General features: G+C 28.1%; 1 protein-coding gene across 1 annotated transcript in view; it reads left to right on the top strand.

Annotated features, from left to right (window-relative positions):
• LOC114124808 (muscle-specific protein 300 kDa) overlaps window positions 1–13,147 on the top strand; it is a 73,400-nt gene that overhangs the window by 55,733 nt on the left and 4,520 nt on the right. The window contains 16 exon segments of the mRNA XM_050202560.1: window positions 6,810–7,322; window positions 7,725–7,892; window positions 7,959–8,453; window positions 8,563–9,125; window positions 9,184–9,490; window positions 9,551–9,685; window positions 9,864–10,018; window positions 10,097–10,292; window positions 10,387–10,606; window positions 10,609–10,715; window positions 10,838–11,044; window positions 11,117–11,490; window positions 11,567–11,741; window positions 11,830–12,030; window positions 12,352–12,486; window positions 12,590–12,874. Coding sequence (XP_050058517.1) covers window positions 6,810–7,322; window positions 7,725–7,892; window positions 7,959–8,453; window positions 8,563–9,125; window positions 9,184–9,490; window positions 9,551–9,685; window positions 9,864–10,018; window positions 10,097–10,292; window positions 10,387–10,606; window positions 10,609–10,715; window positions 10,838–11,044; window positions 11,117–11,490; window positions 11,567–11,741; window positions 11,830–12,030; window positions 12,352–12,486; window positions 12,590–12,874 — 4,236 coding nt within the window.

Raw genomic sequence — 13,147 nt, 5'->3', positions numbered from 1 at the left:
AGGTAAACAATATGTTGAAATTAAAAAAATATATCTGATACAGGAGATTGGAGGGGTTACAATACTAAATAAACATGTAAATTACAATACTTTTGTGTTACAAATAACAATAATTTATCACTCGTCTATAGGAAATCTTTTTATGAAACTATAATATGAAAATCAATAAAACTATAAAAAAATATATGTATTACACATACTTTATTATAAACAGCATAAAATTATATCTTATCGTTAATCAAACAATAAAAAAAAATGTAGTATTTAAAATAATGTCACTGTAACGTGTGTATCTTTATATATCGAACAAAAGTACAGAGGATTTTAATTTTAAGGTTTTTTTATAATCACGACTTAAATATATCTGAATAAACAATTTAAAATCTTCAAATTAGTGGTACCTATAATTTATTTTTCGTCTCGAATTATCGCGATTTTTTAACCAAAAATTCTTTCTCTTGATTAGCTATAGTATTGTAAAGAGATCCATAAAACACAAGCTTTAAAAATTGACCGCTCACAATAACAATAATATTGCCTCGTTAAACTAATATAAAATATTGACGACGGCAGATTTATCGATTACACCAGTGTTTTAGTGTTGAACTCGATGACTCAAATATAGTAACATTTGAAAAAAAAATGTCACTGGCTTGACGAATCATTTTCATAGACGTTTTCCACTGACGACCGACGATAGCTAATGAATTCCTCTGATTTTCGACAGTCGTATAAGGCACATTCTATCAACCTCAGCCAAGACAGAACGACATCTGCGGACAAAAATAAATCCGTTCTATTTCCGGTGCGCGTTCCCGTCCCTTGTATATTCTGTTATAAGTTATACCATATACATATACAAACATATTGTATATATTTGTGTGTGTGTGTGTGTTGTGTGTGTGTGTGTGTGTTATAAGATGACCATCGGAGTAAAAATGTTTAAGTATTTAGTGCTTTTATACCATTCGTGAGCCACCACTTCTGATAACGATGATGATGCTCCTCTTATAAACCACAGTATATGTAAGCTGTTCTCTAGTCTCATAAAACATTTCGTCGCTTTGGACCACAAATCATCATCAATATAATATGTCAATAAAGACTTATTTACTCTATAAATATTACGTATATAAATTAATCATAATATGTGATTTATATTATTCACTATATTTTTATTCTCTAAAATCTGATACTTACCTTAATTATAGCCTATAGGCCATAGTCTAATGGTCGATTGGAGAGTACGGGCACTTGCGGACTAAGTACCATAATCAATACCTTGTCCCTAAGTAATTGTTCAAATATTTTAACACGAATCCTACTTTTTATTAGATTATGAGCGGAGCAATTAATTTATTGATTTTACAATAATGTGTATTTATTTTTTATCTTGTGAGTGTGTGTGTGTGTGTGTGTGTGTTTAATGTTTATACACTATAAATAGTTGAAAAATACTTTCTGATAACGAATTGGATCTAGTTTTTAGTTTAAAGAGGTCAAAATTAAAAATTCCCATTATTTTTTAAAGAAAAACTGGAAGTTGCGATAAAATCAGTTTTATGTTTTAGTGTAACTTAAAAACAAATATTATTACGGATACTCGACATTTTCACTAAAAAGCTTGAAAGTTTAAAACAAAGTTCCTCCTAAGTCGTTAATTTTTAAATTAAAAAAAAGTATCGAAATTCATAGTCACAATATTCTTCATAATCATTTGAATTTAAAATGTTGACAAAATTCATAAAATCTTGACTTTTTTTAATTATTCTATAAGTAGTTAGAAATTCATGAAAATATTTAATTTTATATTTAAAATTAGAAAAATATACCTATATAAAATTCCTCATACGATTTTCTGTATCTGATAAGATATAAGTTTACATGAAACTTGTATAAATATTTTATAAGCATTTGAAGTTAAATGTTGACAATTATTTTGTTATAATTCAAAAACGTTATTCGTAGATTTGTAATTTGTATATGTAGATTGTAGGTATATTATACATTTTACTATATGTATGCAATTATTAGACTTAAGACTCGATAAATTACTTACTATAATAATTATATACTTACGTATCATTATACCCATATTACGCACACCTGTAATTACACATAAAATTATATTTAATCAACTGATTATTATTTATTATACATTATACAATTTATTATGATGCACGTCGATGAATAAGTTTAAAAAATAAAATAAAAGAGACACAAATTAGATTTACGATAAAACCATCACCAATCTTAGTGTAAGCTCTAATTTGGATACTTATGTTTTAAAAATGAGTAGAGTGTAGACATATCTTACATACCTATTTTAAAAGCATGCGTAAATGCTAATTTTGCGTATTTGGGCGAAGAGTTGACATGATTTATTATTTAGACAAATAATATTATTGGACATACGCATTTTAATGTAAAATGTATTTTGCGTGCTTAATCCATTTCTTTTATAAACTTTTTTATTTATTTTCATACTATATTTATTTGTTTTAGTACAATAAATATTGTATTATTTTATGTCTACCAATAACCTTTCAACGCCACTTTTCAAGCTATTTACATAATTTAAAAAAAAAATGTTATGCAATTTATTTTGCATATTTTGGTATTTTTAATGCATATTTCATGGGTTTCATAATATGTTCAGATCATTAAATTCATATAATCACTGAATTAATAATTAAAATATGATATTTTAATTTGTAGTCGAGCTATTGAATTTCTATTACCATATTATTATTGTCGCACCGTTTGAAACCCATGAGTTCGATTGAATTTATACAGAGAGAAAATATGTTTCAAAAATGCGATCTAACCGGAGCTATAAAATTGTCTATACGAGAAATACGATTTAAAAAAAAAAAATGGTGTAGGTACCCACGTCCGAAAACGTATTACCAATATTATTATACATGTGATGCGCATCTAAAACTACAACCGTCACACACGCGGTCGGAAAATAATACGTGGCTGTTAAGACGTAATGCCCTCTACTTCGTTAATCGTGCCATTTATCCGCGTGTTGTGATGAGTGGCGAGGCGACAACGACGACGCTACCGCCAGCCGCACGCGATAGTCTCGCGCCGGCAGCAGTGCAGCGTGTACGTGTCGAAAATTTTTTAAAATTTGTCGCCTCGATCACCGTCGCCAACGTATAATAATATTGTTGTGTGGAATTCGCGCTTACAACAGCTGTGCATACCCAAACGCTGCAGCTCGGCTATAGGACCGATTAAAAACGAATGGGTAACACTCGTAATACTACGTCAATAATAATAATAATAATAATAATAATAATAATTATTGATTAGGTACCGCTGTTAACGGATTCTGTAGAGAAAATAAAAGTAGATACGAGAGGTTAAGTTAATAGTTAATAAATATACTATATTATCTAATTAAAAGTCACATATAGCTATCGTATAGTGTCCTATATACTATAATTTTTAAAGCATAAAAAAATATATGAATATTAAATTATAAGTACCTAATCGATTTAAAAAAAAATGTACGAAATATTTTACTTAAGAAAATTAGCAAATTGGTTGATTTTTTTTTTTGTATTTTGAGTCAATATTTATGACTGTTGTTAACATATTATATTTGTTTTTAATGAAGTAAAATCATATTACTGTAGATGATAATTATTTAGTTCATAAATAATCAAATTATCAAAGTATTAATTTTATAATACTAAAATTTATAGAAATTTACTATAAATACAAGACCTCCGTCTAGGAAGACCAGAATTTCTTCTTTATACTTATTTATAAGTAAATTTGATAGTAGGTGCCCTAAAAATTTTACCCACCATTGCATAACTATGTTCACTGAATTAATAACAAAACGTTATCACTTAATATCATAGTAGGTAATAAATAATATTTTATAGTGAGCAAAATAAGTTTCTACTTTATTTGTTTTTTTCTACATTATGTCGTACATTATTACGTGTTTAAAAGATTTAATTTTGATAAAAATCGTAATACGTATAAAAATGATTTTACAATCTATATTGATAATTCAAATATATAAAAAAAATAAAATTAATTCCAACTTTAACCGTATGACAAAAATTCACATAGGTACTATCTATGTTTTGGATTAAAATATAAACGATTGATATTTGTAAACAAATTTTAGTTTACGCGATTTAGCTTTTTATAATATCATAGTTTGTAGAATAATGATAACCTATATTTAAAAATTAGGTGATAAAAAAATAAGTTTCGAGCTTTAAAACTTTAATCATTATTGAAGGTCTATCTTATTTTATCATTTCCAGTATGAAGTAAACAAATATTTTAACCGAAGGTCTCATTGAGCATTAAGACTAAAATAAATAATATTTATTTCACTGGGATTTTCTATAACAGTTTGTTATCATTTTACTAACCTTAATATTTCACTTAGATTTCAAGTAGGTACAGTAATATTTTTTTTATGGTACGTCATAAATTGTTATCGATATTGATTACATCATGTTAATAATCACTCATTTTATTACTAACATAGTAACTTAATAACAAAACATAGTACAGATGTGGTGTCGATTATAAATAAAAAATATTTTGATTGAAATAATCTTAAATAACTTTAAGATAAATAATTTATTTTTAAAAACTATTTTCTTTTATTGTTTTCGATCTAATTAATTGATAACAAAAATATATTACAATCTTTGTGATTATATTATAGAAATCCAAGTACCTACCATATATTATTATTATTATTAGCTGTGTTTTGATAAAAACATTTTTAGTATTTTTTATTTTTGAGAAAGCTATTAGTTTTTAATTTTTTGTTATTTTAAATTATTAATATCTATTTTTAAAAATATAAAAGAAGTTTCTAATTAAAAAGTTTTGTTTATAATTGGTTTAATAGGTAATAATACTTTAGTAGTATAATCAATGAGTGAAATAAAGAATGCGGATGTAACTATTATTTATTATTATACTTATCTAATGTAAAGAAAAAATATTCACTGGTGTGCTTTCTTATGTTAATACATACTATATTATATAAAAATACAATAACCAATATCTTCAAAATCTGTACCTACTTATTATTATTTTAATAATCATACAATTTAACATTTAAAAAATACATTACTTTGACAAATAATTATTATTATGATCTTACAGTTTTGATAATTCTTAAATATCTGCAGGTATTAAACATATTTATATTATTTTAAAAAACAAAAATATACCTATAAAATAATTTTAAAAGTTCATATTTAGCTATAATATTTTTTTGATTAAAAAACAGGCACTCATCGCTATATGTATAATAGTTTTATATTTATTTATGATATTATTCCTATTAAAAAATCTAATTCAAAGTAATATCAATTTGAATAATAGTTAAATATAATCAATTATATATTGGATAAGTTTTATAAAATATAAAATAGACATTAATTTATAATGAATTCCAAATTTATTATTGTAATTTTTATCTGTTCTTAACATTAGGTAGATTTTATAAGTGGTTTTCAACAAAAGCATATAATCCAGTTAACAAAATGTAAATAATAACAAACCTAATAATCCTATAACAATAATAGATATTGTAATATTATTTTTGAATTTCGTACACCAAAACTTTTCTTAAGAGCTCGTTAAGTATATATATTTTAAAATATTTTTTTTTATTTTCCATAGTTATTTACAATACTCAACAAACTCAATTACATAATGAGTGTTGACGATATAATTTATTTGCAGAAATGATAACTTCAGTATATTAAATGCACGAAGACCACTCAAATGTATATTATGCATTCTAATCATACTAGACAACATCAGCATAATGAAAAGCAAATACAACACTTTTATTTTAACTTATTCAATGTCATATAGTTTCACTGTATAAATAACTCATGGTTTAAGCCATAAAAACATACTACTATACCATAAACTTAATAAATATAAAAATCATTCAAATATTTCTTAATTTACACAAACTCAGTTACACAACATAATTTATGATTTTAGATAGATTCTTAGGAAGCTATTTATTATTTTTTTTTAACAGTTTGCAGATTGTTTAAAAACCAAAAAGTTAAATTTATTACCTAAATAGATTGTACATTGACCTACACGTCCTACACACATATATATAATGTATATAATAACATATATATTATATAATATACTATACCTACCTTAAAAATGGTATTTTTTTTAACCTTTACGTTAGTTTTCAATAAATTACAAAAATTGTAAAAAAAACTGTGAGAACATTAAAAAATATTGACAAACATTGGTTTATAGTGTATATTTTTTATGACTTTTAAATACAAATAGTAGTCGTTGATTATATATTTGATGATTACCATCTCGCAATCCACCCACAAATATTGTATCAACATTTTTTTTTTAATTACCGTATTCAAAATATGTAAACGTTTAATAGTTTGTATTAAAAGACGTGTATTTTACTCATATAATGAGTATATATTAATTTAATATTTATCGTTACTTTTACTGAAATCACTAGATACTGAGTATTTATAAATTCTGGGAAGTGGGAATCTTTTACTACATTCGCATTTATGTTGCAAAATGTGACTGCAATACAGATATGAACAAAACGGTTATGTCTGTAGTTGATAATTAAAGTATTTAATATAGTATTTAGTCATGTGCGTGTATTGGTTACATGATTTATTTGAAATATTTAACCACAACAGTAATTGGTCCGTTCAATTAAATAAAATACGTGCCAATAATATATCATTAAAATATTTACAAATATAATATAATACTAAACATTGTTCTATTTATAGGATGTACGCAGCTCTTATGACAAAGAGAATAAAGCAATTTTGGCTGACATTGAAACCCTTCGTAGGAAAGGAGACAAAGACCAAATTGATGAAATAATTGACGGTGATCTGGTGCAATGGAATGACACCGGGGTGGCTGTAAAACAATTGGTAGAACGTTACGAAAAAGCATCGAAAACACTACATAATTATCAACAGCTAAAAGAGTCTACAAATGATTGGTTGAATAATAAACTTTTGTCAATTGAAACCACGGAAGATGTATCAGATAAGTCAAAGTCAATTGATAAGCAACAAGAAAATCTGGTTGAATTACGTAACATGATAACAGACGTAGCCGAAACCATTGGACTAAATCCAGATGACGTACCGCTAAATGAAATCGAAGAACTTAATTTGAAACTAGAGAAAGTCCAAAAACTTCTAGCCGCACTCGGAGATGTTGCAGACAAAAAGAACAAAATGTCGGACAACATCGAAGATGCGAAACGACTTTTACATGATATCGAAAAGGTATGTTCTCAATATTCAATAGAAATTATAAAATATATTTGATAAAAAATGTAGTAGTTAAACAAAAACTATAGGTATCTTTATTATGTATTGATTTGCCCTCTTTACTAATAATCCGATAAAAAGTTTTTAATGGTTCCTAGAAGTAAAAACAAAGGCGTGCGATATTCAACAAAAACAATTTCCAAAAACTTTTAGCACCTTTCTAGTGTTAGGTACCTATTATAAAAGTTTAAACGTAATTACTATTATTCTCATCTTAAACAAATAAAATTATATATACATACTACATATGAAATATACTAATATACCTACTACAACATTTTATATTCAAATTATTTATTTCGTTGTGTAAACAATAATATTAAATGTTATCTAGAAATGTATTAATTACTTTTTTAGAATTCATCAAAATCCACCAAGAACAATGACGAGAACCTAAAGGAATTAAGAATTAAATTGTTAGATTTGAATAAATCGAAAAAAGAGATGGACGAATCATTCGACATTGATAATTTTGAAATACCATTAAGTGAAAAACGAACATACTCTATAATCGAAGTATTCCAGGTAAAATCGATTAAATGAGACTTTATAATAGAATGTATACCTATATAAATAATTTTTTTGTTTTAGCTCTGGCAGCAAGTGTTCAAAGAAACTTTCAACCAATATCGTAGATTATCGTGTTCTTTACTTGAAAACGAAAACAATACTGCTGTATTTGAATTATGGCACGACTATTTAATTTATGTACAAGAATTTTTAAAATCTCCTGTTCCTAGTGACTACCATTCGCTGACAAGTCATGAACGACTTTGTCAAGTACATCAAGAAGTATTAATCAGTCAGATGGATACTATACCAAATTGTATGAATAAGCCAGACATCATCTCTGAGCCAGTAGCAATGGAAAGATTTACATCTTTAATGGATTTGCACAATGAAACTATGACAGAACTCGAAAACACTCATCAAGAAGTGTGGACCAAACTAGGCCACTGGAAAGAATACCGAACAAATGTTAAGAAAGTATATGAATGGTTATGGAAGGTTGAAAAAATTCATTCAAATTTAAATCTTAAATTCATCAATACCAGAAGGCTGCCACAATTAAAATCTCAAATAACTGTAAGTATAAAACCTCTAAAATTCGTATTGACTTGATTGAAATACAAAAATAATAACTTGTTTACAATTTTATTTCGGTACCTTTTTTATTTTTGCAATTATTTTTCAGAGTTTATTAAATAATCTGACTGAAGAACGTGCTCAAATCAAAGACTTAGAGAATCGTCAAAATACCATCTTCACGTTTTGTGATAAGCCTACAGAAACCGGACACAGAAAAGAACTGATAGCGATTAGTCAACGAGTCAATGAGATCCAAGCGTCATTAGAAGTTTGGAATGGTTACCTTGAAAACATAGAAAAGCTTACTACTTCTTTTGACGTTCAATGCACAGAAATAGATCAAGTATTGCAAGATGTTCAAACTAAACTTGATACACTGAAACATGAATTTGGATCAAACGAGGATATAGTGCCATCTGATATACTGAACACAGAGTCTAATAAAATACAGGAATTAAATAACAGCTTGAAACAATTAGATCCGCAATTTTCGTCTACTACAGATATACGAGACAAGCTAAAAGATTCCTTAGATCCTATAGAAATTCGATCATTTGGTCAAAAACTTAGGTTTTTAATATATCACCAAAAGGATTTACAATATCAATTGTTCTTGTACTCTTGTCAAATTGACAATTTATTATATAAACCACAAGAATTCACTCATAGGTAATTTATACGTAATATTTTATTTATATTTTATTAAAAATATTTTTTTTGTCAATAGATACACTAGATTTAGAAATTGGGCTATTGATACCGAAACTCAGTTGAAAAATTTAACTAAATCTTTGAAAGATCCACAATTTGCTATTGATGTATTGAAACCTGAATTTGAATCTCAGATTAATTCTAAACAAAAAGAATTTAATTGGTTAAATGGAGCTGGAAATCAACTAATTAAAGCAGAATCCCAAATAAATCCTGAACTAGCAAAAACTACTGAATCTAACTTAAAAGAGATCAATGAAAACTGGAATAATTTAAATGGATCATTGTATAAATATACCGTCGAATTACCTACAACAATTTTGGTAAGTTTAAATTATACATTGTTTTATTTATCTTTAATTTGTTAAAATATTTATTTTTAGAATACAAATAAATTATTCGATAAACTTAATACTTTCAAAATTTGGATCAGCGACTTAGAATCAAAAATAAACAACGCAATTGTTTTTAACGATCGTTCAGAATATAACTTAAAAGAAGAATTAAAGTGTTTAGATGTAAGTAATATTTTATTTTTATTTGTGATTGAAACTATTCCAAAAATAATTGAATGTTTATTCAAAAAAAAATTAATGATAATTTTTTTGGTGATTCTAAAGAACAAATAAACCATAATTTAAAGTTCTTATTCAATAAATCATAAATGTTTTAATATTTGAAAATGTAATTTTTAAGGCATTAAGTAATACCTATAAAGAAAAACAAGGAGAGTATAACGAATTAATGGCTAGATGTAATGAACAACTTAATAGCGATAAAAACACAAATAATTATGATACCATTGATAGTACTCAAGATTTACAGTGCCCATCAAAGACCTTGCCTATCAGGTAAATTACTACATAATATTATAATTCGTAATGTTATTTTTTAACTACTCAACTAATTGGTGCTATACTTATTTTCAGCTGGAAGAACCTAGAAAACAAAATAAGCGACAAACGTGTTCGCGTATTAAGTGCATGGGAGGAACTGCAAACCATACTTGGTTTAGTCGACGTAGAAACCAAATGGCTGAATCGGTTAAATATTTCCGTCGAAGAACATAACAAAAAGAAATTCATAGAACATAAAAGTTTGTCTGGCTTAATCAGTAATTTCGAAGTAAGTAAAATAACAAAACCATACTTAATTTATTGTAAAAAATTTGAATTGATTTTTAATTACTAATATAATAACATTATATTTACTATATTAGCAGGAACAACAAACCGCAAAAGACAAGTTTTCTAAGTTAGAACTCGCTGTTTCTATATCTCGTTCTACATATACTGCGAAGTTTATTGACGAAGAAATAGAAATAATTAGTAAAAAACGAGAATCTTTGTTGGAACAAATTGATAAGATACTTATCGTTCTTAAGAAATCATTAACATTATGGAAAGACTTCATTAATGCTCATGGAAGGGCTGTAGTGACCTGACTCAAGTCGATACCAAACTAATTCAACTTGAGTTATTAGATAAATCTGACAATGATGACGAAGGAAATGCACGTGTTATGGAGAAAAACCTTGGAAATTTACAAGTAACTATATATATATATATTAATAAAGATAATTTCATTAATAATTGTAACAATTTTATTATATATTACTTACATCAAGTGTATGATGTTTCATAAAATTAAAATTATTCTATTTTATTTAGATATTAGAAATGGAGTTGAAAAAATATGGAGGACTTCTCGAAAAGGCAGATGCATTAGGTCTGCAATTAATGACTAATAGTACTCCTAATGATATAAAAAATATTCAAGAAATGATTGATGAGTACCAACTTTTATGGAAAGATATCAATAATCGTATTGAAAAATTGAAAGTGGCATGTGTTCAAGAAACCTCGTGTAGAAAGAAGGTAAGAATTTAGTTTATAAAATAACTATTAATTTTTTAATTACTTTCATTAATTATATTGTTTGACTAACAGCGGTCGGTAAACGAAGAAGTTCAAGTAGAAACATTAAAGTTTGGCAAAGATTCACAAATACAAGTCGACACTCTTCCCACTGAATTACTCAGAAAAGACTCATTCCAATACGAATTACAAACAGCGATAGCGAACGCTACTACTAACTTAAACGAGTTAGAATTAGCTATACAAAAATCTGACAAGAATTTGTCGAAAAACATTGCAACTTGTCAAATGTCCATAGACTTGATCAAACATCTCAGTGTCATATTAAAAACACAATGTGGAGTGTCCGAGTCCGACATAACCATAGTCAGGTCTGAAGAGTTATTGACCAAGTACGAGGAACTTCTCGTGAAATTCCGATTACAGCAACAAGTCAATCAACCAAAGTGAGTAAACCAACTACTTTAGTTGCAATGTATGATAAGTCATGATAATCTTAGTAATTGCCATATTTGTTTTTAGAAACAGCAGTTCGGCGATGTGTCCACTGTGTTCCGAACAAAACTGGTCACAGTTCGAAAACGACATGTGGCGCTTGGAACACTGGATACAGTCAACCGAAGCTAAGCTGAGCGTCCAACCCATGATACCACCATCGAAGATTGAACAACTAGAAGACGTCATACAAGAGCACAGGGTACACAATACGCATAATGCACAAAATGATTGATTGGAGTAATGTGGACCATATTTATTAACACTTGCGCGAACTATTTCGTTTATAGGAACTCCTATTGTACTTGGACAGTCACCGAAATATTGTGCAGTCCTTGAACGTGATTGGACAGCATTTGGCCGATCATAGCAATGACGAGGAAAGAGCATCTCAGATCAAGAACCGTTTATCTGCAACCAATTCCAGATGGGATCGTGTCTGTTTCGCGTGCACCGAATGGCAAACTAAATTGCAGACTGCACTCATGGAGGTATTAAGCGTACCTAACTAATTATTTAAATGTAATACGCCATAATATATAGTATGCCGATTAAACATCAAAATTATTCGATCACAAGCACAAGATCCTTATGATTTTTTTTTTTGTTATTTTAAAACATCTTTAACGTATTTGATATTCAAACTGGTGCTTTATCTTGTCTCGTATATTGTGTGAACATTTATGAGGTAATACTTTAACGCAGCGTACAACATCAAAATAACCGTAGTTGCGTAGTCTTAGTAATATTATTGCATTTAACATACCAACAGATCGTTCATAAATCATACTTATACTTCGCGTTTATTTCAGAACGATGAGTTTTACGGCGTAATTGACGAACTCGTCGATTGGCTAAACGAAACAGAACGAGCGATCAAGACGACCGAACCGGTAGACCTGGCCGAAGATACGGCTATCATAGTAGACAAATTCAACAAGTTTAAGGTATATTAATACAAGTTTGAAATATCAATAAGTTCTGTAATCCAAAACCATTTAACAGCGTAATTTTTAACCGACCATTTTTTGTACTTTGCTCTTTTATCAGAACATGCACGCGGAACTGGAGAGGTGCGAACCACGAGTGGTGTCGCTGCTCGAGGCAGCCGACTGGCTACGTCAGGCCAACGAAAAAACTGGCGCCACGACGCGCTCAGCTTCCGCCACCGCCTCCGAATCCGATCAGACCATCGTCGACTCTCACGCAAGACTGTCACACCTCAGGACCCGGCTTACAGTGTTAATAAACATGACGGCTAGCTACGTGACGAAACTGGGCACGACCTTGGGCTACGACATGTCGCCGGACAACGTTTGCATAAGACTCCACCAGGTACGATACACGGCGATCCGGCGCAAGACAAATATCATACTTTTCGCATATAATAATTATTTTAATACATAATAAACTTATAGAGGCGGAACAATGCATATTATCGGAAATAATTGTAAAGGGAAATCGATTCCGTCTCTTTCTTTAGGCAATTATTTTAAAAACGATTTGACATCATTTTTTCTCGTATTATCTGTGATCTATGTTAACAATTTAAAATATCAATGTTAAAAACCATTTGAAAAGAACATATTTTTATGATAAAGTTACTAT

This window comes from Aphis gossypii, chromosome 1 (assembly GCF_020184175.1).
Source record: "Aphis gossypii isolate Hap1 chromosome 1, ASM2018417v2, whole genome shotgun sequence".
In the NCBI taxonomy this organism is placed as follows: Eukaryota; Metazoa; Arthropoda; class Insecta; order Hemiptera; family Aphididae; genus Aphis; species Aphis gossypii.
The sequence above is the reverse complement of the archived record's forward strand: the minus strand, read 5'-3'. Positions and strand labels throughout refer to the sequence as shown.